We start from the raw sequence: 27622 nt of genomic DNA on the forward strand, positions 1-27622 counted from the left end.
CAAGACAGGGAACCCAAGCAGGCGGAGTGGGAGAGGGAGAAGCAGGCTTCCCGCAGAGCAGGGAGCCCGATGCGGGACTCGATCCCAGGACCCCAGGATCATGACCCGAGCCGAAGGCAGACGCTTAACGACTGAGCCACCCAGGTGCCCTTGTACTAGCATTTCTTGAAAAGGAGGTCCCAGGTTATGTTGTAAGATCTATGTTTCTTAAAGGGCATCTAGTGGAAATAGTTGATGAAGCTTTTACCTTTGTAAAAAAGGAGAGAATATAACATTTCTTCTTGATACTGGAAGGCATCCAATGAATTGTATTGCCTTCCAAGTTACCAGAAAATGGTATCAACATAATTTCTTCTTACATAGTTAAAAACAGTCATTACATTGAAGAGGAAAAGAGTTTCCCCTTAATTTTAGGGGAAGAGTTTTATCTAAAACTTCTAAGGTCATTAGAGACCAGAAATAACATTTGTTTTCTCTGAGGAAGGTATAGTAGTATGTATCACCAAGTGCTTGTGCACCTCAATAATTTATCAATCATTTATAGCATTCAGAATCTATAACATTAATAGGAAAATAGTGAATAAATTTAATATTTTCTACATGCCATCACTGCACTGTGTACTTTTCCATGAATATAATATTCAATCATCCTCATCCTGTGAGACAAATATGATATTTTAATCAGTTATTGAGGTATAACTTACATACAGTAAAGTGCATCCATTTAAAGTGTACAATTCGATGCATTTTTGTAAATGTATAGACCTAACCAGTGGCCACCACAATAATGATACAGAACATCTCTATCCCCGCAAAGTGTTGTTTTGTGCCCCCTTTTTAATCAGTCCCTTGCCTTCACCCCAGTGCCTGGAAACCACTGGTCTGTTTTGTCACTACAATTTTGTCTTTACTAGAATTTCATATAAGTGGAATTACAAAGTATGAACTTGTTTTTATCTGACTTTTTTAAAAGCATAACTTTGAGATTAATCCACATTTTTGCATGTGTCAGTAATTCATTTCTTTTTATTGATGAGTAATATTCCATTGTATGGATGTACCCCAATATGTTTATCCACTCACTAGTTGATGGACATTTGGGTTGTTTCCAGTTTCTGCCTCTTATGGATAAAACTGCTGTGAACAATAATGGACACATGTTTTCATTTCTCTTGGGTAAATACCTAAGAGGTGTATTGGAAAACTTGGGGGTGGGGGACAGGGAGAATTTAGGGAGGATTCAATTATAGGCAGAAACATTTTAAGAAAGCAATTAAAAAATGAGAATAGAGAGAAAGGTGCTCCAGAGGACTTCAGATTGGCCTTACAGTGGCCACTCTTTCCTTGAGAGGTGCACCAGGCCCTGGGTTGTGGTTGCTGAGGCTTTGCAAGCCAGTGGGCCCCCAACCACCCCAGGCTCTTCACAGGCATTTCTTGCCATCAGAGACTACAGTGGACACATCGGTCTGGGTGTTCCGTGCTCAAAGGAGGTAGCCCCTGCCATCCGTGGGGCCATCATCCTGGCCAACTCTTCCATTGTCCTCGTGTGGAGAGGCTCCTTTGGAAACAAGATCGGTATGCCCACGCTGTTCCATGTGAAGTGGCTGGCTGCTGTGGTTCATCCCTGCCACCCAGAGGCACTGACATTGTCTCAAGAAGCTACTGACGATGGCTGAGGTTGACAACTCTACACCTCGGCCAGGGCCTCCACTGCCACTCTGGGCAACTTTGCCAAGGCCACTTTTGATGCATTTTCCAAGACCTATAAATGTCTCACCCCTGACCTCTGGAAAGAGACTGTGTTCACCAAGTCTCCCTATCAGGAATTCACTGACCATCTTGTAAAGACCCCTGCCAGAGTCTCTGTGCAGCGGACCCTGGCTCCCACTAGGGCCACCACATAGTTTTACACAAGAAAAATAAAGTGAATTAAAGCCTGATTAAAAACATATATATAAAAAATAAGAGGGGCACTGGTTTCTGTAGTGGTTGTACCAGTTCCAGGTGCTCTTCATCCTTGCCAACAACGCTTGGCCTTTTGGGTCTTTTTTATCGTTGCTGCTCTAGGGGGTATGTCGTATCTTATCACAGTTTTCACTTGCATATCTCTGATGCACTATCCAGTCTCCATGGTGACACCCAGTGATTCTGACCTCCTGGTATTCATGCCATTGTTTAGTCCAATCCCATAAAAAGTAGGGATGACCTTATAACAAATGGCCTATTGCAGGAATAACAACTGAGTGACTTCTGAGCCTTGGTCGTAGAAAACATTATAGTTTCTGTGTTGTTCTCTCTGAAACCACTCACTCTGGGGAAAACCAGCTGTCATATCATGAGGACACTCAAGCAACCCTTTGGAGAAGTCTGTGTGACAAGGAGCTGAGGCCATGTGCCAATAGTGCTAATTTGCCAGTCATGGAGTGAGCCATTTTGTAAGTGGATCCTCCAGTCCCAGTCAAGTCTTCTTGCTGATAACCTGACAGCACACTCATGAGAGACACTCTGAGACTGAACCACTCTGCTGAGCCATTCCTGGATTCCTGTCCTACAGAAACTGTGTGAGGTAATAAAAGTTGATTGTTGTTCTAAGTTTATTACCCAGCAATAGGTAACCAGTACAGATTTTGAGACTTGAAAATGAGGTGCTACTGTAACAAACATTTAAGCCATAGGAGTGGCTTTGTCACCAGGCAGTAGATAAAGGGAAGGACTTTGAAGAAAACATTAGTGCAAGCCTACTGATAGAACCTTGATGGACTTTGAGGAACCTGCTGGCAAGGGCTTATGGGTAAATATGGTTGGCATAATTCTAAGATGGCTCTCAAGATTCCGGCCCTGTAATTCATATGTTTTGTACAATTACTTCCCTTGAGTGTGAGTAGAACCTGTTAGCATGATGAAATATAACTTCCATGATTATGTTGCATTATACAGCAAAGATTTTGCAGATGTAATTAAGGCTAACCATTGAGTTAATCAAAAGGGAGATTATCCTGGGGGGCCTGACTTAGTCATATAAGCCCTTGAAAGAGACAAACAACAGTGTAAGAGGTTCTCCTGCTGGCCTGGGGGACGTGAACCAGCATATTTTGAGATGGCCTATGGATCGTGACATGTAGCAAACAGGAGAGTACCAATGTTCTGCAGGCAGCATAGGGAAAGGTGTTGTTGGTAGAGGGAACAACATGGGTAAAATGTGGAGGCTTGAAAGTGTATAGTCTGTCTTTGAGTAGCCTAGCCAGTGGGAAGTGTGACAGAAGACACCATCTGGGAAGTGTGTAAGGACCTGGACTATCAGGGCGCCTGGGTGGCTCAGTCGTTAAGCATCTGCCTTCAGCTCAGGTCATGATCCCAGAGTCCTGGGATTGAGCCCCACGTCAGGCTCCCTGCTCCGTGGGAAGCCTGCTTCTCCCTCTCCCACTCCCCCTGCTTGTATTCCCTCTCTCGCTGTCTCTCTCTCTGTCAAATCATGTGTGCAGCAAAAGGGAGTAATTTAAAGCAGGAAGGTGACATTACCATTATCTTTAGAGAGCACTTCCTATGAACCAGGAACTAAGTTGAGAATGTGTATGCATTACCTCATGGAATCTGTAATAGTACCAAATGAAGAAGTTACTATCATTATCCCCACTTCAGGGAGGAAACTCAATCTTGGAGAAGTTATGCCCAAAAGTAGTATCCAAACTTCACCTAGTGAAGCTCAGAATCTGAAACGCTTAAAGGTATGCTTGTTAATCATTTCTAGATGACACATCTAGATGAGAATAAAGAAAACACAGAACTTTATTTAATAAATGTAAAGGCAGGTCCACTCCAAGAAACTTTTACTAAGTACTTAATAAATTGGTCTTCTAGATATGCGCACTGGTACCGCAGCGAACAAGATAAGCAAATAAATAATTTAAAAAGTAAATAATATTAAGTGCAATAACTGCTAGTAAGAAATAGAGGATGCTAATTTTTAGCTGGAGTAAGGAAACTTTTAAAGTCTTTTACTATATCGTTATTTAATAATTTTTTTTTTTTTTTTTTTTTTTTTTAAGATTTTATGTATTTCACAGAGAAAGCACAAGCAGGGGGAGCTGCAGAGGGAGACGGAGAAGCAGGCTTTCCGCTGGGCAGGGAGACGAAGGCGGGGCTCAATCCCAGGACCCAGGGATCCTGACCTGAGCCGAAGGTAGACGCTTAACCGACTAATCCACCCAGGCGCCCCTATTTAATAATCTTCTGATGTTGAGTCTGTTTTACAGAGATTCAGACAAAGTTTGTACACCTAAAACCAAGAGGGAAACCAAAAAGAAGTAACTGGAAACCACAAGCCTCCTCCCGAAATCCGTCCTGCCCCTCCAGGGCCCGCCCTCCACTAAGCCACGCCTCTTTGGGATTTACGCTTTAGCTTCAGCCAGCCTTCCGCTAGGGGCTCTCTTCCAGGATCCCGCCAAGGCTCATTTACTCGCGAGAGTTCTTTCGTCTAGGCGAATCACAAGGGGGCGACCGGAGAGACAGAGAAGAGTCGCGAGATTTGGCTCGACCACATCCCTCCCCGGACTCCTCCTCCCCTCCTTCCCCGCGCTCCTTCCGCAAGGCTTCCGGGGTTGCACGTGTAGTTGTTGTGGTTCAATCTCACGTGGCCGCGGAAGTGCCGCACTACTGGTCCGCCTCCAAGATGGCGGCGCCTAGTGAATGAGAGCCTCGTCTGATAGCCTTGGAGGTGTCTGCGGGGCCATGGACCGGCCTGGGTTCACGGCTTCGCTCGTGGTGAGTGCTGGACGGTAGGGTGGGCGCTCGGGGCGCTGGAGTTTCGCACTGGAGCCCATAGTGGCTTCTGTGCCCTAGCACTTTCTTCCGGTTTTGCGCGTTGAACCGTCCTGGGGTCACTGGTCACCAGGCAGGTCTGGGAGGGAGCGCGGGGTTTCTGGGTCAAGGTTGTGTCATTCCTACCCGGAAAACAGAAGGAGACGGGGGTGGGGGTGGGTGCTCGACAGTCTTCCGCCGGATGGTTTACCTAAAGGAAAAAAAAGAAGAGCTTCAATTATATACTGTAACCACACCTGGAGAACTGGGAAATTAAATATATGTAACAAAACAAAAAACGTTTACATCGCACAGACTCCTCTCTGTCCAGGACTGTGGTTTTCATTTAGCTTTATCTTTTTTCACTCTCGGAAAATGACCTATCTTTCATTCAATATATAATAAATCTCCTTATTTCAAGCGTTCTTGTAGGCTGTGGGTATAGTGATAAGAAAAGTAGTTATGGAGCCAGTAAGATGGTAGTGTTTAATTTCTTAGAAAACTACAAGAATCAACATGTTTTCACATCAAAAACAAAACCTAAGAACAAAAATTTCTGTAATATTTTGAAGCCTCTTATGGCAAGTCCAGCAGTGAATACAGATTGGTCATTGTGGAAGAGTAGGCAGAAACAGTATTAAAAAAAAAAAAAGGCAGCTTTTAAAAAAAAGGCTCCCACTGAAGTAATGGAGGCTTGGTGGAATTTCTTCATTTAATTATCAAAGGTTTGTTGTTGCAGGTGTTGGAGATAATATGGTGAACAAGCTAGACCTGCTCACATGGGTCAGGTGATGGAGATAGAATAGTAAAATGACTGTTAGGCTAAATGGCATGAGGGCTAGTTTCAGGGTGTTACGGAAAGATGTGCAAGGGGATGCCTTAGCCACACTTGTGGATGATGGTTTTAAATTTAGGTTTGCTGACACTTGTGTAAACTGGGTTTTAAAGATCCAAAGAAATACGTTACCATTTTGAAGTTTTCCTCTGTGGCTAGTGTGACAGTGATAGTTTTGACAATTAACATTACCCTGCCAGGAACTGGGATAAGCTCTTCATGTACATCAATTCTGACAACTAAGTCCCATCCTCGTTTTCCAAATGAGGAAATTAGGTACAGAGAGATTAGGTAACGTCTCCAAAGTCACACAGGTGAGATCTATTTCATGTGTGTAGGTGTTGGAGCTCAGATTCCAATCCAGTTGGTGTACTGTGGGATTCCATTCCCATAAACACTCCTTGATACTGTTTCTGAAGTCAGCAGCCATAGCTGTTGCTACAGGTCAGTGCCAGAGTTAACAAATGAACAGTAGTTTTAAAATTTATTAAAGTATGATAGAAATACTGAAAAATATACTTTTTTTCATTATAGTTACACAAGATAAAATTAGGATCAATAAGTAGAAGTTTTGAGGAAGTTAGATTTCATTCAAGCTAAAGAAGAATGATTTCATTTATTAAGCACACAGTTTATCTGCCATGTATTTTGTCCACTGAGCACTCCGATAGCCCTTGGAGGTATGGTGGTGAACAAACCAAACTCGTAAGTACTATTTAAGAAATGAACTGAGGGGCGCTTGGGTGGCTCAGTTGGTTAAGCGTCTGAGTTCGGCTCATGTCATGATCTCGGAGTCCTGGGATGGGCGCCCTGTCTGTTCCTCTCTTTCTCCCACTCCCCCCACTTGTGTTCTCTCTCTCTCAAATAAATAAATCTTTAAAAATGTTGTTAAAAAAAAGAAATGAACTGCAGTGGGATAGAGACAGAATAATATTAGAGAACCTCCCTGAGATGGAGTAGCCAAGAAAGCCCCTGAGGAGGTGACATTAAACTAAGACATAAAAGATAAGAAAGCGCAAGACATTTTGTAGAGCAGCATGAAGGAAAACCCTCAGGTGGAAAGAATTGAGGATGTTAAAGTGGTGGCTGGGGCCTAGTGGGTAAGGGTAGTGTTGGCGGGGGTATATTAGAGAGGTAGAGAAAGTCAGCTGAAGTGAGTCTTTGTGGGCCATGGAAAGGTTTTGGATTTTATTGAAGCATAATGGAAGCCATTAGAAAGTTTTATTATCAAAGTAGTTCAGCAATGGAGTGGCGGTTTTTTTTTTTTTTTTTTCCAGCTTTGGAGCGTCTTTGAGGGAGGCTGAGCGCTCCTGGGGGAGTTTTGTTTTGCTTACTACTGTTTTACCAGTGCCTGGCATTTTATATGTACTCGGCTTTACTTATTGAGTGAATGAATGAATGAATGAATGAAAGGTAGGTCTTAATGATTGCTGGCCTTGAAATTCACATTCTGAGTATTAAATGAGGTAATGTCAGATATGCAGTCCAGAGCCTGGCATGTAGCAGACATTTAAATACTTCCTAAAGCTTCAGGAGGAGGATGGGAGGGTTGTAGAGTTGAATACCGGGAGAGCCTCTGGGATGTTAGTGTTCATTTGGAGTGAGTAGGCTTTTCAGAAGAGAAAACCTCAGAGTATAGTGACTGGTGCATACTTTTAGGAAAGCAGTTTGGAACTAAGTATTAGTAACTTAAAGTTGTTCATAACATTTAACTCAGTGAAGATAATGGAAAGCCACTTAAACATGAAACACGGGAATGGTTAGGTTGAACGTTAAAAGATGCATTTCATCAACTGTTTAGGGGCCATTAACAACAGTGCTTGTGGGGAGTATGTGCTAGAACATGGAAAATACTTATGAAAGAGAAAAAAAATATAACACCGCACATTGGTACATCTGTTCATGTGTAATTAAAACTATAAAAATACTATTCTGTTCATTAAAAAAGAACTATTGCAATTTCCCAAGATAACACAAAATAATTTTGATAGTAGCATTACTTTTTGTCTTCTAGTTTTTTTAATATAAAGAAGTACTTTATATTTTTAAAAATACCACACCCTGTATTATATCTCTTTTCCTTCCTGCCTGACTCTTCTCTCCCCTTCAGTACTTAACTATTTCATTGTCCTGGTAGTTCATGAATTTATCTGGCTTGTTACTTGGATGAAACCCAAAACATCCTGCTGTAGTTACTTTTAACCAGTCCTAGGTTACAGGGAAAAGAACCTTGGCAAGTGTGTAGAGTACAGACGGTCCTTTGCGTGGTAGCCTGGGTTGTCAAAACATGCAAGCGGAAACCATGCAGAATGGTCAGAATAACTGATGAGGAAGCGTATGATTCTTCAATGACCTAAAAATTCTTGTCAGCATTAAATGACAGACTCTTACTGTTGATTGAAAATGTATAGGGAAGTGAAAAAAATAGTAAAGCTAATATTGAGAACGTTGTAATTTAAAACATTAGAAACTAAGAATTTATTTCTTTGTGAGAAAACGTGTCAAAAGTAATTTGACCAGCGCTGGTCTTCTAGTCAAATAACTTACAGTACAGAACAAACATCTTTTTTATGCCTTGGCAAAGTGTCATACTGCTTTCGAAGGTTGGATCAACTTCCAGCATTTTATCCTGTGTGCTTTCAACCTTATGCAATATCTCCAAGAGTTCCTTTAATGGGAAGACTTTTTGCTGGTGTCCCTTCCTCTGGGACATCTTCATCCTTTTGGTCATAGCCACTTTCCTCACTAATGTTGATAAGTTGGCCTTCACAAATTTCCTCTGACGCATATCTAGAATCTCTCTTGGACAGCAGTGTTCCTATTCCCACGGCTGGCTATGTCTTTTGTAACTTTACATTGGATTTGACTTTCACTTTCAGTGTTAGCACTTTTCATTTATTTGCTGCACTTTCATCTTTGTTGGCTAGTTCCCTCTTTTGATTATCTGTTTTTGGAAAATGTTGCTGTGTTAACTGTAATTTGAACCATGGTGTTGGATGACTTGTGTTACTTGTGGGAATTGAAGTTCATGCATGTTGTTACTGTGTAAAGCAAGGACTGTCTGCTTGACTGTTCTTTTTAAGTTGTTTTCTTAGTGAGGTGGTTCTGGAAAAGCTTTTTCATCCTCTTCATGTACTAGTGTCTTCTCACTGGGCCTGACCTTCTGCTGAGAACCACTGGCCGAATGTGACTTGAAGGGAATGGTGGGGATGTTGCCAGGGCTTCTTAGGTGGGGTGAGAAAACAGAAGAAAAGAGAAGAATCAAGTATTGGACATACTTTGAGGGAAGTTCTCGACATTCTTTGCCACATATCTTTCTTTTCTGGAAGGTTGCCTCCTAGTCTTCAATCTGGTGTAAAGGGAAGTTAGTATCCGATGATGAAGGCTTATCTCCAGATCTGCAAGGAATTGGGAGTTATGCTTCCACATTTGCTAGGTTGCTCTGTGTGACTTTTTTCTTTATGGCATTTAAGTCAGGGAGCAGGTCTTTTTTTGCTTGTTTTTGTCTTGAGTAGACAGGTCACCTAGACACAAGTGTGTTCTGACTTTTGATCAGTCAGTGGAACATCAAGGCACCCTCGGAGACCGCCAGTCATCTAGGAACACTGTTGAGAACCAGTCCTGTGATGGAGGCCTTTTTTCTGTGTCTCAAGTACTAGAAGATAGGGCCACTTTTCCTTTCTCATTTCTCTTTCCCCGTAAGAGGGGCTGCTGGGAAAGTTTTAGTATTTGATAATTGTAAAAGACTTGTTAATGTGCTTTTGTTACCACTTCCCAAACAAATGCTACATGTTGAAATAAACATTTAATATTGAAAACATGTATGATATTTGAATAGCATTAGTGAAATGTTAAATAGAGGAAAGCTAAAAATAACACCCGTAGTTTTCCTACCTCCACAAATTAGGTATCCTTGTCTGTTCAACGAGACATGTTTGTCAGCCTTTGCTGTGGTACTTGGGAAGAGTGCCTTGAAGATACGGTCCCGGCCCTCAGGGTTTACAGTCAAATAGGAGGCAGACATTAAAAAGAAAATGCAACAAAAATTAGCTATGCAGTAGCAAGGAGTGATTAAAAAGTAACCATTTCCTGAGCACTTTAACTTGTGCCTCTGCAGTTTTTTCATAGCCCAAGTCATGTGGTTACAATTTTGCATTGCTTCTAAAAAATTAACCCATACGTGCAAATCTAATGGTCACAAAGAAATTTGAACATAAATATTCCTTAAGTTTAAGTTGGTGCTGAATTGTTCCTGCTATGCATTGCATGATTTGGCTTTATGTGGAGTGTGTCCGTGGGTGATTCTTGTCCAGGGAGCAGAGTTGGAGGAGACATTGCAATTCATTATTACTAATGAAAGACTTGAATTTGTGTATTCTGTATACGAACATATGAGATTTAATATATGAACATAGTCTTCAGTCTCTATTAAGCCTTTTTCATGCCTTTAATATTGTCATGTCAGAAATACTGCATCAGGAAACTGAAGGATATTTATAGTAACATACTAAAAATAATTCATGTTTATTGATAAGTGATTAAGGCTGGCATTTTGCAGTTTTTACTGGCACTTCAGGGGAGTAGGTGGTCTGCTGTAGAAAGGAGACAAGGGCTCACTAATTGTATTTAATTCTCATATAACCTCCGTTGTGAAAAACTCTATGAAGTATAGGTATTATTATTTCCCCACGAAGAAGTGTAGGCCTAGAGAGGGTGAAATAGCTTTCCTAAGGAGACTCAGCTGAGATTGAAGCCTGGTGTGTCTGTCTGATGTCAAAGCTATGTTCTTAGACAATAAATCTAGACAATTAATCTGAAAGAATTTCTGGAGAAATGGAAGGATACTCAAGTCAAATTCTAGAACCATTACTGTGTTCTTGAGAATAGCCTCACTAAACAAAAGTGAGCCGACACAGCCTTTTCCATCAGGAGGAGAGGGTAAACAGAATTTCTGGAGAAGTCATCCTAAGTAGACCACAAAGCTGTCAGTGTAAATGTGGAATGCTAAGCAGCAGACAGGTAGCACTGGCTTTCCGTGGTCACAAGTGCTCTGGCAAACCACAACAGGGGCAATTAAAGAGTGATGGACTGTGTGTCTTCTGAACATTTAATCTTTTTATAAAGTGTTTTCTCATCATCTCACATTTCCATTTGATTCAAACCAGCAAACAGGTGCAGAAGCCCTGCTACTTAGGAGGTTCCAGGTTAGATATTTAGAACAAAGGTGACAGACGTGGCTTCTATTCCGAAGGATCTTAATGTCAGGTCAGATATAATGGTTAGTTAGTACCAAAGTGAAATATAAATGGAGTTATATGGGGGAGTCAAGGAAGTAACATTGAATTCTGACTGGGAGCTTGGGAAGGACTTGAGAGGGGATGTGGCCTTTGGTCACAGCCTTAACAGTGGACAGGATTTTGGCAGGTGTGTATGTGTATATATATATATATGTATGTAGGTATGGTGGCAGGGGAGCTAGGTGGTCTGCTGTCAATAGGAGACAAAGGGCATGGGAAGGACATTCCACACTGAAAGAAAAGCCTAAGCAAGAGGGCAGAAATGAGAAGTTTTAGGACATGTTCAGGAAACAGTGAGATTGGGTGAGGCTCATGGTCTGTAAGAGGATACAAAATGAAGCTGGATAGGTAGTTTAGGGTCCATGGGTTGAGGTTCTTAGTTACCTTTTATTAAGTGCCTACTATATACCACATGCAACCAGTGAATTAAGATTTTTTTTTTTTTTTTTTGGTGGAGCGGTATTCATTTTGAAAAGCTTTACTTTTTTATGTTTATACTACTCATTACAAAACTGGAACAGTACAAAAATTAGCAAGATAGTAAAAATGCTACTCGTCCTGAATTTCTTTCCATAGAGGCAATAACTTATAGCAATTCAGTGTGTATGCTTCCAGACTTCTAGTTATGCATATATACAAATCAATACACATTTCTTTGAAAGGTGAGATGATACAGCATATATTCTATAGCTTTTTGATTAATTTAAAAAGATAACGTATTTCTGTGCCAGTGTGTTCAGATTGACCTCATTCTTTTAAAGGCTGTGTAGCAATCCATTACTCAGAGATAACATAATTTATCTAACAAGTCCCCAAGGATGGACCATTAGGTTATTTCCAGTTTGTTTTTTTTAAGATTTTATTTATTTGTCAGAGAGAGAGAGCACGCACAAGCAGGGGGAGAGGCAGGTAGAGGGAGGAGCAGGCTCCCCGCTGAGCAAGGAGCCGGATGTGGGACTCGATCCCAGGACCCTGAGATCATGACATGAGCCGAAGGCAGATTCTTAACCGACTGAGCCACCCAGACGTTCCTATTTCCAGTTTTTTACTGTTACAAATAATGCTGCAGTAAACCATCTTGTATATTTATGCACTACTTCTGTGGAAGAAATGTTTAGAAGTAAAATCACAGGATCAAGGCCTTATAATTTAAAATTTTCATTTTGCCTAATTGTCCTTCAGGAGCTTGTAATAATTTGTTTCCCTTAATAGTGCCTATAACTATTCTTACTATTTTTAACCTTTTCTGGTTTATGGGGAAAAAATTTTGTTTTTATTTGATCATTAATGATGGGGAAGCAATATATTCATAATTTTGTTGGCTGTTTATATTTTTTGTGAATTGCATGGTCCTATTTTTGCAATTTGTTTTTAATTCGATGTACCTGTTAAAGGTTGATTTGTAGTAACTTTTTTTTTTTTTTTTAAGATTTTATTTATTTATTTGACAGAGAGAGACACAGCGAGAGAGGGAACACAAGCAGGGGGAGGGGGAGAGGGAGAAGCAGGCTTCCCGCCGAGCAGGGAGCCCGATGCGGGGCTCGATCCCAGGACCCTGGGATCATGACCTGAGCCGAAGGCAGTCGCTTAACTGACTGAGCCACCCAGGTGCCCGATTTGTAGTAACTTCTAACATAGAGGTAGTAACTTTTTATTAGGGTCATTGATTCATTCATTCTTTAAGTAGTTATTGAGTGCCTCCTATGTACTGGTGCTGGGAACATACTGGTTAACAAAACAGGTATGGATCTTACAGTTTGGTGGGATGCACAGACATTGAAGAAATGGTCAGATGCTCAACTATAGAATTAAAATTGTGATCAGCATGTGCAAGCAAGAGGGTTTAAACCTAGACTGGGAGATTAGGGAGAATCTGTACACAGTCCTAGAAATGAGGAAGGTCAGGTGGACTTGGAGGAAAAGAGAGCAAGGTGGCAAGAGGGCAGTGGCGGTGGAGGTGAGCGGTAGATGGGGTCCTGCACTGCAGAGCCTTGTAGGCTGTACTATGATTTTGTTCTTTATCCTAAGGGCTTTTGGAAAGTTTGGGAGATTTACAGGTTGGAGAGTGGCAAGGTGAAATTGACATTGGCATTTCTTGAAGCTGATGCTGCCATTAGTGTAGAGGGGTCAGGAGCACTGGAAGGAGAGGGAATCTTGGTGGGGAAGAAGACAAGTATGCAGGTAAGCAGAGGCGGGCTTTGTCTGTGAGGCAGTCACCGGCGGCTGCCTTGTTGTGGAGAAGACCAAGGAGGGATGTTCCTCAGGGAAGCCATGTCAAGGGTTTGACTGGTTCTTAGCTGTCCTTCAGGCCAGTGGCCTGTGATGATTTTGCTTAGTTAAATTAAACAGGTGCTTTGATTTTGTTCTGTAGTGGAGCAGCAGTGATTATTTTTTTTGGTGCCAGTGTCCTTTTGAAAAATAAAGGTCTTATAGCATGCAGTCTTGAATTTGAACTCCCAGGGTCATTTCAAAGCACTCATTGTTACTTCCTCTCTACAGCCTGCCAGCACTTTACATTTATTAAGTTAGAGGCATATTTTACATCAAGGTCTCAATAAATTGTTATTCTGTAGTAAGGCTTGCTGGTTATCAGGGTTATGTTTTGTATATTTGGATTTTTGTCTAGTTCTTAACTACCATTTTCAGTGTAAGTGACCACAAATCTTGAAACTTATCTTGCCTGATGAGAGAGAGACAGAGATAAAGTGTGTGCGTGCGCATGCAATCAGGGAGGAACAGAGGGGGAAGGAGAGGGAGAAAGAATCTGAAGCAGACTCCCAAGTTCAGCCCAGAGCCTGACATGTGGCTTGATCCCATGACCCATGAGATCATGACCTGAGCCGAAACCAAGAGCCAGATGCTTAACTGACTGAGCCACTCAGGCGCCCCTGTCTGATAACCTTATTGATAAATGATCATAAATAAAACAAATTTCTCAGACTAAAGAATAAAGGAATTTGATGGAGTTCCTTATATTCAACTAATGTTGGCTTGGGCATTTTGAACATAATTATGTGCAAAACAGTATTAATGTAAAATTATAAGCACTCCCAGGAGTTTCTGTTTAAATCTTAAATATGTTGCTGTGTGGCTAAATATATCGGTATTTTTTTCTTTTTCCTTTTCTGTTAGCTGTTTTTTTTTTTTTTTTTAGTCTCATGAATTTAAATGACATTTGAGTACAGAAGTTTGAGATCTGCAAAAGCAATTAGTAACTTCTGATTTGTGTTTTACTAGATAAACAGATTGAATCTGGTTATTTTATTCTCTGAAGGTAAGAATTCTGATGAAAGAAGGGTTAGAGAATCAATGCATGCAAAGTAGCCAAATAGATTAAAAGACTAATTAACTTATTGATTAAAATTTAGCAGTAGATAGCAAGCATCTCTCTGAGTTCTCTCCTAAGATTAAAGAGAAAATTACAGTGAAATGCAGCATGTTTGTAAAGAATCTAGTTCTATTAGACATTCCCAGTGGTATTTTTGTTTTCCTTGTGTTTTGAGAAAATGATGAGGCAGGTATAATATTTTATTTATGTACTGAATTTTACAAAATCCTTTAAAAATAATTGAGAAGAATGTTGGAAAAAGTTGGCTCTTTTTTTACTTTCATACATTACTTAGGAACATATTCTTGTGACTTAGAAAAGGCCGCCTTTATTTCCAGAAAGAAATCCAGTTACTTGTCAGTCTTTTACTGCCTCTTGTGGTTTAATTCTGGCACATCTCTAGGTTGTTTTGGTGACATCTCTTTAGATCATTTGCAGAGTAGAACTTCATGGTCTTTGAGGTTCTGTCATGTCTCTCAGGCTGATCATATAGTACGGTATTAATATTTATGGTAATGTACTTTGCTGTTTCTATTAAAAGAATTTTTAATAATTTACCTCTCCTAGTTCATTACTGGATTTCTCATCAGAGTAATTTCATTTTTGCAATGAACTCTTAAAATGGTTTTATGGTGAGTGGTAAGTAGAGCAGTGTGTTTGCTATGTACTAAGCTTTGTACCACCTGAGCATTTTGTGTACCCAAAGGATGGAAACAACTCATCATTTTGAACTTTGCCTGTATGTTTGAATAATGCTGATTTTTCTTTTTCTATGTCTTAGTTTTTAATATATAGTTTTAATATATATATTTCTACCTTTTGAATAGGTAATATATTCATGTTCAAAATCCAAAAGATGAGAAAAGTTAATGATTCATTTTTAAAAATTACTATGTAGCAAGCATATCGAGAGTCTTTGTAATTCTTCTGTCTGCTCATGGCCAACTGGTTTTGATTCACATTTTTAAATGGTGCCTTTTAGACTTTGTGTATTGAGCTTTCTTTGACACTGTTCTTGAGTTCATATTTTTCTGAAAATTTTTCCTGAATTTTTTTGCTTTGCCTAAGTTGTAACCAGTTTAAAAATATTCTACATAGGCTCTACTGTAGTTTTTAGAATGCAGCTTCTCCAAAGCAACGTGATGTCTTTTGGGAGAAGACTAGCTGGGGCCAGGTTTTAATATGCTCTGGGAACTTAGCTTTTCTCCCCCCCCCATTTTTTTTTACTTAATTTAAAAATTATCGAAGAATTTTAAAATAAACACAATGGAGAGCGAATACTACAGGAATCCTTAGATGTATGAATCTTAAAATACAGATCTGGATTCCCAAGGACCATTACCTATTTCAAAATAGAAGTCTCCCCCCCAAACGGTCTTACTTCAAGTGTTTTACTACTCATTTGTTGAAAAGATAAAAATATAACATTTGGTCTGATATGGAAAGATCAGCAAGATAAATTAAGTGATAAAAGCAAGGTGCAGCACAGTGCATATTGTATATACCTTTTTTTTTTTTTAAAGGAAAATAAAGTCCGTATTCATATTTGCTTATATATGCCTAGAGTAACTTCAGAAGGATACAGTAAGCAACCAGAAGTGGTTACCTGAGTTATTAGACCAGGGAAAGAGACTTTGAACTCTTAACCTTTCTGAGATTGCTTGTTGACTTTTAAGCCATGTGGAAGTATTAAAAATGAATTTAAAATTAATTTTTAAAATAAAAATTTATTTAAAAAATTACAATTTTAGAATATAGCACAACAATGGTTATTTCCCCAGGAAAATCTATAAATTTAGATAGAAGGTCCTTTGACTATGCCAGATAAGCTGTGGACTGATAGGTATGAGAAATATGCTTTAAAGATTACCTTTTTCTTATCCCTACCCCCAAATGGCAGAGAGCTTATTTGATTGTAACCTTCTTTCCTTTTCTTTTTAAAGGCTGGTGGGGTAGCAGGTGTTGCTGTTGACTTGATACTATTTCCTCTGGATACCATTAAAACCAGGCTTCAGAGTCCACAAGGATTTAATAAGGCTGGTGGTTTTCGTGGAATCTATGCTGGCGTTCCTTCTGCTGCTATTGGATCCTTTCCTAATGGTAAAAGTTATATTGATATTCTCACCGCTAGAAAACCAAAATAATGAGATTTATTTTCAGGATGGTATATGGTGTTACCCCATGTAGAATTGCTCATGTGTTGTAGCTTATCTCTTGAATTTGTTTTCTACTCATTAACCTGCTGCTTTTGAATCCGCTAGTGCTAGAGATCCCATTCCACTATATTTGTAATAGAATATGAGCAGTCTTTCTAAATGGTTTTTCTTGTTAAAATTCCCAGTTAGAATCTTGAAAATGTTACTCTAATACTGGTTGTTATACCTCAGAGCAGTGGTTCTCACCTTTGCCCACACATTGGAATCTCTTGGGAAGCTTTAAAAAATACTGATACTGTGTCACCTCCATAAGTTTAATTGGTCTGGCTTTGCCTGGGTATCGGGGGGTTTAGTCGCTTCCTAGGTGATTCCAGTGTGAGGCCGAGTTTAATAACTGCTGCCTTGGAGATTCTTTTGGAGCACATGAACCTGAGAGGCCTTGAACCTTTTCTGTCTTAACTAAATTGCTCTTAGATGTGATGCATCCAACTCCCACTAACCTCCTCCTGTATACTCTCCTTCGGGTGTCTTGCTTTTGTTGTGGATTTGAAGTCGCGTTATGTGATTTATGGTCCTCTTATTTTGTAATCAGTATAATCTTTTTATTTAATCCACTTTTCGGTGTGCTTTTTTTCAGATACTTATCTCATTTTGTTTCCTGATGCTTTCAGTGGCACTCAATAGCAAACCAAGCGAACAAAACTACCACCACCACATACACACACATACACACACACACAATTTTAGAACCTCTGCTCTAGGAGATTCTTAAACTCTGGAGTTTTTTCTCAGGATAATTCATGAGAAGTTCTTTCATGTTCATCTGTGTTCATCTGGAGCATAGTATTCACATAAAGATTGGTAGTGCAGAGAGAAAAGAGTGTTTTGGTCCTTTGGTTCTCTCTTTCTTCTTCTCCCTCCCCCAGCAGCCCTTAGAACGGCAAACTGTCTTTGAGGCTATCCTTCAATTTTCATTTGTCCTAATACTTTTAGTAATTGATTGTAACAAGTTATTATTGAGCCCCCATTCCCTGTCAGGTGTAGTTCTCTATGTGGGAGAGATGCAGCCATTCCTAAACTTGACCACAGTGCAATCACTTGACGAGGTTAAAAAAGTACCGATGCGTATGTCCCACTTTCAAAGATGTGATTTCATTGGTCTGAGGTGTGGCCTGGGCATTGGAGTTTAAAAAAAAAAAATCTCTTATGGTATTTCTTTCATTGTTCTAAAAGTTCTTTTTCTCTTACAAATTGCACAGAGGAATCAGTGTTGGTAGATGGTAGTATTAGCAATAGTCTATGGAGAACATGGTGCGTTTAGGCTCACTCAGGACTATTTTAGATTCTTGCCAGCAGGACTTTACGTACATGTGGGTTTTGAACTTCTGCATGTGTGAGAAAATGTTTTTCTTGCCATACTTACTCTTGTTTTTTGCCATCCACAGAACATCAGTGGATGGGTGATGCTGGGTAGTCAGTCAAAGTGCCTGTGGTTCAGAAATGGCCTTTTTGTTTTTCTGTGAATTTTTGGTAAATAGAAGTTTTCTGTGTGGCACCTTTTTTTTCTTTTACTGTTTGTTAAAGTTCTAGTACACTAATGTAGCATTCAGTGGCTGTAGACTTTTCTGAGAACATACAGTGGTTCCCCCTTATCCGTGGTTTTGCTTGCAGTGGTTCAGTTACCCATGGTGAACTGTGGTCCAGAAGCAGATGTTGCTCCTTCTAATCCATCAGCAGAAGGTCAATAGTAGCCTAATGCTACATCACATGCCTACATCATTCATCTTCCTGCATCTCATCACGTAGGCATTTTATCATCTCAAGGATGATCACAAGGAAAAGGGTGAGCACAGTGTAGGTATTTTTGAGAGAGAGAGACCACATTCACATACTTTTATTACAGTGTACTGTTACAGTTCTATTTTATTTATTGTTGTTCATCTCTTACTTTGCCTAATTGAGAAATTAAACTTTAGCACAGATATGTATGTATAGGAAAAAATTGTATATATAGGGTCTGGTACTATCCATCATTTCAGTCATGCACTGGGGTTCTTGAACAAATACCCTGTGGATAAGGGGGGACTGCAGTATTCTGTGGGGGTGAAGAGTTGGGGAAGAAGGGGACTAAGCGTTGAAAGAGGAGACAGCAGACCCCTATTCAGGATCTTTATTTAGAAGGGAATGTAGAAAAAGCATAGGTTTTTGTTTTTAAAGAACTGGAAGAGGGGCGCCTGGTGGCTCAGTCTGTTAAGCATCTGCCTTTGGCTTGGGTCACGATCCCAGGGTCTTGGGATCGAGCCCTGCGTCAGTCTCTCTGCTCAGCAGGGAGCCTTCTTCTCCCTCTCCCTCTGCCTGCAGCTCCGCCTGGCTTGTGCTTTCTCTGTCAAATAAATAAATAAAATCTTAAAAAAAAAAAATAATATAGAGCTAGAAGAGACGGTAGGTATCAACCCAATTCCTGTTCTTTGTTGTAACTTGTCCAGAGCCTCACTTGGAACCTTGTGACATCATTTCCAATTAGTGGCATTTTCTTGGGTGTCACCTTGGAGAATTTGGGGATTTACATTTCATTTTGTTTTTTGTTTTTAAGTAGGCTCCACACCCAGGTTGGAGTACAAAGTGCGTCTTGAACTCTTGACTTTGAGATCAAGACCTGAGCTGAGATCAAGAGTCAGATGCACCCAGGTGCCCCTAGGATTTACATTTCTAAAATATTTCTAAAATATTTCTATCACAAAAGTAGCAATACTGTCTGAACAGGTTGAGGTGGTTAACCAGGAAAACCTAGAAACTTGTAGCACTTTCTCCTTTCCGTGGGGATGGGGTGGGAGGGTGAAATGTGTAGCAGGTGGAACTTACTGCTGAAATTGGTTATGGATATTCTAACTGTACATTTAGTGAGTGTGCTGAAATAGGGAAAGCCTTATTGAGAACCACTGTGGGAATAGGGACCTATGTAAGTTATGTAAAACTGTTTGTACTGGTCATTACTCCTTCAGGGACAAGAGTCCTCATTTGGCCCGGTGTTTATATTTGTTAGCAGCCTGAGGAGAGTTGAAAAGCTTGTTGACTTTAACTATTGAAAACGGATTTTCACTATGAAGCTCTTTTTCTGAGTGTTTTAGACTTTAATGTGATTTTGTTCAAGTGTCCTTCAAAAGATGAATTTGTCATTCATTTATCTTTCATGCCTTATTTTTTTATGGAAGTGATAAACATCTTTTGATTAACAGTACATGGCAGGTTTTAAAAGCCCTTTTGTGCAGTTAAGATTAGTTCATGGTGATAGGGGTAGCTTTTTGAGATTTTGATTTCCAGTTGTAATTAGATAGTTGATTATTTCCTTGATGTAAAGGTGACATGATATAGTAAAAGGTAGCCCTAGTTAGTTTGAGTGAACAGCAATAAAACATTATCAAATAGATGTTTTATTTAAAGCATACGTTTTCAGTTTTAACCTGTCTATGAATCAGTGTAGTGGATTGTTTTATTGTATGTAAAGATAATTTGGATCACAGAAATTCGTATCTTATTCTAGAATGTTTACTAAAAAATGTCAAGTGACTTATTAATACAAAATGGTGAATGTTAGGTTAGCTGTTAGGCTCCCTCAGGGCTGGGATCATGTCTTTTGCATTTTTATAAGTCCAGGTTTGGGCATATAACATGGACTCCATAAATTCTACAAGAGTGGGGCAGGGAGGAAGAGTATGTGTTCAACTATTTTCTCTATCTCTTACCTCACAATTTAATAATTGTAATTTTTTTTGAGAAACATTTCTAAACAGTTTGAATATATATTTAAACTTTGTGAAAGACTGGTTTGTTTTAAATTTCAGCTGCTGCTTTTTTTATCACCTATGAATATGTGAAATGGTTGTGGCACACTGATTCATCTTCATATTTAATGCCTGTGAAGCATATGTTGGCTGCCTCTGCTGGAGAAGTGGTAAGTAACAAGTTATGCATATAAAATATTTAAGGAGTGCAAATCATGCATGTATCTCTGGTACAGATGATTATTTCATTTTTAAAAGACAATTCTTTTAAGTTATGAAAGTCATAAACACCAATAAATGTAAATGGATTAAACATGATAGTTAAAAGATAGAGTCTAGATAGGATGAAAGAAAAATCCAGCAATGTGCTATTTTCTTTTCTTTTTTAAATTTTTTATTGTTATGTTAATCACCATACATTACATCATCAGTTTTTGATGCAGTGTTCCATGATTCATTGTTTGTGCATAACACCCAGTGCTCCATGCAGAACATGCCCTCTTTAATACCCATCACCAGGCTAGCCCATCCTCCCACCCTCCTCCCCTTTAGAACCCTCAGTTTGTTTTTCAGATTCCATCGTCTCTCATGGTTTGTCTCCCCCTCTGATTTCCCCCCCTTCATTCTTCGCCTCCTGCTATCTTCTTTTTTTTTTTCTTAACATGTACAGCAATGTGCTATTTTCAAGAGACATACTTAAAACATTATTTTACAGAAAGAAAATTAAGGAGATGGAAATAGATACCCATGCACATTGTGGTGGCTTTGTATTGTGTCAGCATAACTGAGCTGGAACTCCATTTCCTAGAACTCCCTTTCCAGGATGGTTCCAGGTTATGCTGGCTACAAGAGAAACTGACACAACATTTGTGACGCAGAAGTGAAGCAGTTGTTGGGCTGATGCTTATAGGATTGGTGTTGGAGTCAGGCACTGTTGCAGTTCGTACACCTCATCTCTGGTCTACAGCCTCTCCACTTCCTACTGGATCATCTCCTTCAGCTTTTCTAAATTCTTAGATATGTGGGCTCTGCTGTGAAGAATGCTAGCTTATACTATAGGTCACCCACGTCATTGAGGTTGGTGAGAAACAGGATCAGTTTATCCTTGCTCTTTGCCATTTCACCCTTGCCCATCCCCTGCCCTCTGATTTCTGTCCTAACACTAGATGCAGAATCAACCGTTCTACATAACCTGCTTAATTAGCTCCCTCAATTACTGTTCACATTTATACTAACTCTTTATTCTTATCACGTATAGTGGTTCCAGTTGTCTGATAAACCCAAGCTGATACAGAAATACAAACTGAAAAAGAGCTGATAAAGTAATGTCAGTATCAGGCAAAAAAAACACTGAAAGCCAAAAAACAAAGAGACTATTGTACAGTGATACAAGGAACAGTGCTCTTGGGACATGTAATAAAACTGAACCTGGACTAAATAATATAGTCTCAAATTATAAAGGAGAGATTGCCAGAAGTACAAGGAGAAATGAATAGAAATGTAATTTTTTAAAATTTAATTTTTCTTCCGTCATGATAAGTGTACCCTTTAATCCCCATCACCTATTTCACCCATCCCCCCACCCACCAAAACTATAATCTTTGTTGGAGATAAACTTCTATCTGTAAGTCTTAAGACCAGGCAGGCAGAAACATTTATTGAGACCATAGAAGATGTGAATAAGAAAATGACAGGTTGGCCTAATGGATATGTATGGAGCTCTGCACCTGACAGTTGAAGATTATTCGTTTTTTTCTAGCATACTTGGAACATTAATAAAAATGTAGTACAACAAAGTGAATTTCAACTTAGTGTTGTGTAGAGACAATGTTATACAGATCATTTGGTGTCTGATTATAATGGAGGAAAATTGGAAAGCAATGACAAGATAGGCAGTCCATTTCTCAGTTCTATTCTGTTGATCTCCATGTCTGTCCTTGTGCCGGTACCACACAGTCTTGATTATTGCAGCTTTGCGGTAAGTTTTGAAATCAGTAAGTGCGAGTCTTCCAACTTTGTTCTTCTCTGTCAAGATTGTTTTGCCTAGTCCATGTCTCTTGCATTTTCTTGTGAATTTTAGAATCAGCTTGTCAATTTTATAAAAAAGGCAACTTAGATTTTGATAGGGATCACATTGAATCTGTAAATCAATTAGGAGACTGTTGCTATCTTAAAAATACTAAATTTTCCAATCTATAAATAGGTGATATTTTTCCATTTACTTAGGTATTATTGAATTTTTTTCAACAGTGTTTTGTAGTTTCAGAGTATAAGTTTTACACTCCTCTTGCTAATTTATTCTTATTCTTTCTGGTGCAGTTCTAAATGGAAATTTTTAAAAATTTCATTTTCAGTTCATTGGTACTTATAGAAATGAATTCATTTTCATATATTGATCTTGTATCCTACAACTTTGCAGAACTCATTAATCAATCAGTTCTAAAGCTGTTTAGTGGATTCCTTAGGATTTTCTATACACGAGATCATATCCCCTGCAAATAGAGGTAGTTATACTTCTTTCTTTTCATTCTCTATGCCTTCTATTTCATTTTTCTTGCCTAATTGACCAGGCTAGAAGCTCTAGTAGTGTAGAATAGTAGTGGCGGGAGTGCGCCCCTTCCGTTTTTTCTGATCTCAGGGAGAAGGCATTTGGTGTTTCACTAATTAAGTATGCTGTTAGCTGTGAGGTTTCCATAGATATCCTTTATCAAATTGGATAGTTTGTTGGGTGAATTTTTTTTTTTTTTTTACACTATGAAGGTTGAATTTTGTCCATGTTTCTGTTCATCTATTGAGATAATCATGAGACTTTTGTTTTTTATTTTGTTGATATGGTGTGTTACATTAATTGATTTTCAAACATTAAACCACTCATGCGTTACTGGGATAAATCTCACTTGATCATGGTATATAATACTTTTTACTTAGTGCTAGGTTTTGTTTACTAGTATTTTGTTGAGGACTTCTGCTTCTTTATTCATAAGAGATGCGAGTGTATAGTTAACTTTTTTTGTGTCTTGCTGGTTTTGGTATCAAGGTAAAACGTCTCATAGGAGGAGTTGGGAAGTGTTAAGATATTTTAAAAGAAAGTTATTTTAAAGAAATGCCGTTAAGTTAATTATATCATTTTAGTTGATGAAAACATATCAGATTATATCTGGGAAGTCCAGGAGAAAAGGAATTATGGAGGAAATAGTCTATTATACAGAAAAGCAGTGTTACTCTGTGTGATAATATGAATTGTTGTGGCTATGATGTTTGATAAAGACAAAAGATGATCTCCGCTCTTTGGTATTTTTGTGTCTTAAAAATGTATTTATTTTTTGTATCTGGGATATATAAAACCCTCTACTTTTCCATTATTGTAAAATGAATTTTTTTAAAGAATTCTAATTCTAGTATAGTTAACATACAGTGTCATGTTAGTTTCAGGTGTATAATACAGTGATTCAATAATTCTATACATTACTCGGTGTTCACTGTGATAAGTGTACTCTTAATCCCCATCACCTATTTTAACCATCCCCCCCACCCACCTCCCCTCTGGTAGCCATCCATTTGCTCTCTGTAGTTAAGAGTCTGTTTTTTGGTTTGTCTCTCTCTCTCTTTACTTTGTTTCTTAAATTCCACATAGGCAGGAAATCATATACTTTTTAGATCCATCCAGGTTGTTGGAAATGGCAAGATTTCACTGTAAAGTGAATTCTTAATCTAAGAAATCTGTTCCTTGAAGAGTGTTGAACTTAGCCCGAGAAACATTAAATTCACTAGTGGCTTTTATAAAACTTCCTTTGACATTGTTTTAAAAATTATTTTTCAGAACCCAAGTTAACTCTGGATTTTTTTTTTTTTAATTGCCTTCATGATTTACTGAAGTTAGAAAAGTGATGGGACTAGCAGTGTATTAGTTTCTGAGTGGCAAGTGGTAATTATTTCATGAGCCATGGACCCCTTTAGTAATCTAATGAAACCTGTGGCTGTCTCTGCAAGAAATTGAATACATGGACATTTTGCATAGAATTTCTGGACATTTTCATTCCTTCTACTCTTACCCGAAGTAAGGACTCCTGGGCTTGAATTGTACTGGAAAATTAGCTTAAACTGCAATTTAAAAGCAATTTATACTTAATTTAAAAACAATCCTTTAACCTATTAGCCTAGGTTTAGTTTTTTTTCTCTTTGTTTTGTGATGATGTTCTGGCTTTAGAACCTTGTTACGTGCAGTATTTTTTGAGTATATATATTAAAGAATAACAAGTTGTGAGAGTTTCAGTGTCTCTCAGGTTGTGAACGTCTGTCCTTGTGACCAACTCTTGCCTCTCATTATTTTAGAATTGCATGTTGCTCTAAGTTTAAATATTGTCATACATTCAATATTTGGTTTATATTTTATAGTATGTTGCTGAGAAGAGGCAGCAAAAAGAATTTGGCCTCTTATTTCATTTCACATAGGGCCATCTTGCCTGAAAGCTGGTTTGCCATGTTGAAGGATAGGCTTTCTTCAATTTAAAAACTTCCTATCTTTTAGACTTATGAAGAATATAAAAAGTGATATATAATTAGGGTAAATAATGGTTGTTAGATTAATCATGTTAATGATACATCTTTTCATATGTAGAAAATACTGTATATTCTAATACTATAATGGACATTTAAAAAATACTGACGCCTTTATCGTTTTATTGTGTGTGTGTGAACTCTTGGATGTAGGAGGTGGTGTAGGTGGATGTGAGCTAGAAAACAAGTGTCTGTAACACTGGAGATAAACAGTTCTGGGACAGTTGTATTTTTATTGTGTCTCTTAGGATTTCCATGGTCCCTTAGGTGGTAAGGCCTAATGTCAGATGCCTTTTTATAGTTCCTGTGATGCCTGGTGAACTTTAAAAAAAAAAGTGATCAGTAGCGGGTACATAGAATGACTTCACAGGTGAAACATATCTTGATGTTGACATTTGATTGATTTTAAATTTAGTTACAGTGTCATATGTTGAAAAAATTTTTAGAGTTTGTGGAAATGTTGGTTCTGATGCTCCAGTTATCTTTTTGTACTTTTTTGTTTGTTTTTTTAAGATTTTATTTATTTATTAGCGCACGGGCCGGGGTCGGGGTTGGGCGGGTGGGGCAGAGGGAGAGGGAGAAGCAGACTCCTTACTGAGCAGGGAGCCTGAAGCAGGGCTTGATCCCCAGGACCCTGGAATCATGACCTCAGCCAAAGGCAGATGCTTAACCGACTGAACCACCTAGGTGCCTCTGTCTTTGCATTTTCTTAAAAAAAAAACAAAACTTTCCAAAGCCATTTAGTATCTGTTTTCTCAATAAATGTTTGAGAAATGTATATGCTGCCTTCCGATTTTAGTAACTTGTTTCAGTTTCATGGAGCATGAACTTGGTTTCCGATTCATACAGGTGTGGTTGCTAAAAGTAAGAGAAAGAAATGGGTGAATTTAGGAGAAACAAATTTTCATGGGTAGAATAAAAAGGAGTGAAGAACAAAAACATCCATAGCTGTCAATATTCAGAAAGGTATAGAGACACAGAGAAGATAAATAGTTCAGTTGGGTCATTGTTCTGTAACATTTACTTTGATAGAAGATTGTTACATTGCAAATAGATTTCTTAGAAACAAGAACACATTTTGTTGGTATCCACTGTGTCCACAATGACTTTGTTGTAGCAACTCTAAGTATATAAAAGAGAAACAAAAGCACACTGCCCTAATAACCATTCCCTGTACCAGCACCTTGATTAAAACTTAATGACGAATCAATAAAACTATAATTAGAACCTTCTACCTTATGTTTATAATTTGGAATACAGTAAAATTGATCAAATAAGATTTAATATGTAACAACAGTAAGAGGGCCATTCGTGCCATTTTTATGAGGAAGTTTGCTGCACCATATCTCTAAATCCCTACCTCAATTATTTCACAGCTCAGCTTTCATCAGACACAGAAGACGCCCTGCGAGAAGTAGAATCTGTAATTAGATCAGAAGGGTTGGGGGTAGGTTTACTCTAATACAGCAGATAGTGTAACATGACAGCCATAGTGATTTTTTTAAGTCTTTAAGATCTGACTTTTCCCGGGTATTATCCTACTTTTGGCCTAAGTTCATGTTGTTTGCAGAAATAAAAGAATATTGAAATTTCTTTGCAGCCTAATGCAGCCACTCTGCATTTAATGTGTGCTTGGGTGACCTGTGTGAAGTCCCTATACACACAGATGCTGGTTGATTATTCTTTCTGGCCACATTCTAATATGGGATTGAGAAAGCTAGGAAATCATGTTTTGTAGATGCTTTTCTGACAGCCTCTAACAGTAATTTTCCAAGTGTAGCCCAGAGAGCACCTACTTTAGACTCAGTTGCCTGGGCAGTAGGTTACAAATGACGATTTTTGGAGATGGCACCAGGAACCCTGCATTTTAAACAAGATTCCTAGGTGGTTTTGGCGCTCAGTGATATTTAAGCACCACTGATTTAGAGTTATCAAACATTTAAATATATATATCCCACTACTAAATATTTTGACTGAGTTGGTTCAGCAGTCCCACACTCAGGAATATGTTAGCTCCTGGGCATAGTGGCACAAGGAGTGCCACATGCTGATCAGAAGTGCAGTTCCTTGTGTCTTCTTCTGAGTTAGATACTTGTAGAGTTTCTGAAAGGCTTAGTTCAATAAAGACTGGCGAGTTCTGAGGGTGGCAGCACACTCAGACATATTGATTTGGATTTTGAAAATAAAGTGAGGGTTGTTCCCAGATCTGACGTTTTCTTCGAGGCCCATTCCATCTAAGAGCCCTGCAAACGAAGGCAATTTATGTTGTTTAGCTTATCTATCATCTGACAAGGTCATTGGACCTTCTGTGTGCTGTAGCCCATTCAGGGCTCATTGGTTATCAGCATATGGATAAAGCACGTCATTAGCACCTCATTTTTTTTTTTTTTTTCAGTTTCCCCACTGAATTGGCTACTTGGAAGTTCATTCCTTGATGCAGTCAGGAGTGCTTGTCAGCAACAAAGCACAGTGCATATGTTAGTTACCATTGTGTTTTTCCAGGTGGGGGTTTAAGCCATTTTTGATTGTGTTGTTAATATGTTCTAAAATGTATTTATAGGGGCGCCTGTCTGGCTCAGTGTGGAGTGTGCGACTCTTGATCTCTGGGTTGTGTTCAAGCCCACACTGGGTGTAGAGATCGATTAAAAAAAAAAAAATTAAGGGGCACCTGGGTGACTCAGTGTTAAGCCTCCGATTCTTGGTTTCGGCTCAGGTCATGATCTCAGGGTCATTAGATACAGCCCCATGTTGGGCTCCTTGCTCAGCGGGAAGTCTGCTTGAGATTCTCTCCCTCTGCCCCTTCCCCCACTTGCACACACACTCTCTCTCTCAAATAAATAAATATTTTAAAAAAAGACCCTGAATTCCTT

The 27622-nt window shown here is 38.9% G+C and overlaps 1 protein-coding gene and 1 non-coding gene across 2 annotated transcripts; both read left to right on the forward strand.

Annotated features, from left to right (window-relative positions):
* Positions 1-1040: 1040 nt before the first annotated feature.
* On the forward strand, positions 1041-27622 carry SLC25A26 (solute carrier family 25 member 26). Its single transcript, XM_081801492.1, has 5 exons — positions 1041-2566; positions 4047-4761; positions 16201-16357; positions 20256-20365; positions 27148-27622. Exons 2-5 carry the CDS (start codon positions 4687-4689, stop codon positions 27157-27159), a joined length of 354 nt encoding a protein of 117 aa, XP_081657618.1. The 5' UTR covers positions 1041-2566; positions 4047-4686; the 3' UTR covers positions 27160-27622.
* Positions 1257-1362, forward strand: LOC115940586 (small nucleolar RNA SNORA64/SNORA10 family). Its single transcript, XR_004075323.1, has one exon. It is a non-coding gene; the product is annotated as a small nucleolar RNA SNORA64/SNORA10 family (small nucleolar RNA).

The sequence above is a fragment of the Leptonychotes weddellii genome, chromosome 1 (assembly GCF_054177405.1).
Source record: "Leptonychotes weddellii isolate Sample4059 chromosome 1, ASM5417740v2, whole genome shotgun sequence".
NCBI classification, from domain to species: Eukaryota; Metazoa; Chordata; class Mammalia; order Carnivora; family Phocidae; genus Leptonychotes; species Leptonychotes weddellii.

What these genes read in the sequence shown, in the direction of transcription:
- SLC25A26 (XM_081801492.1), top strand. Translation starts at nt 4,687, where the DNA reads ATGAGAGCCTCGTCTGATAGCCTTGGAGGTGTCTGCGGGGCCATGGAC. An exon ending in GGTTCACGGCTTCGCTCGTG is followed by an intron (nt 4,762 to 16,200) that starts GTGAGTGCTGGA and finishes TTCTTTTTAAAG; the next exon opens with GCTGGTGGGGTAGCAGGTGT. An exon ending in TATTGGATCCTTTCCTAATG is followed by an intron (nt 16,358 to 20,255) that starts GTAAAAGTTATA and finishes TTTAAATTTCAG; the next exon opens with CTGCTGCTTTTTTTATCACC.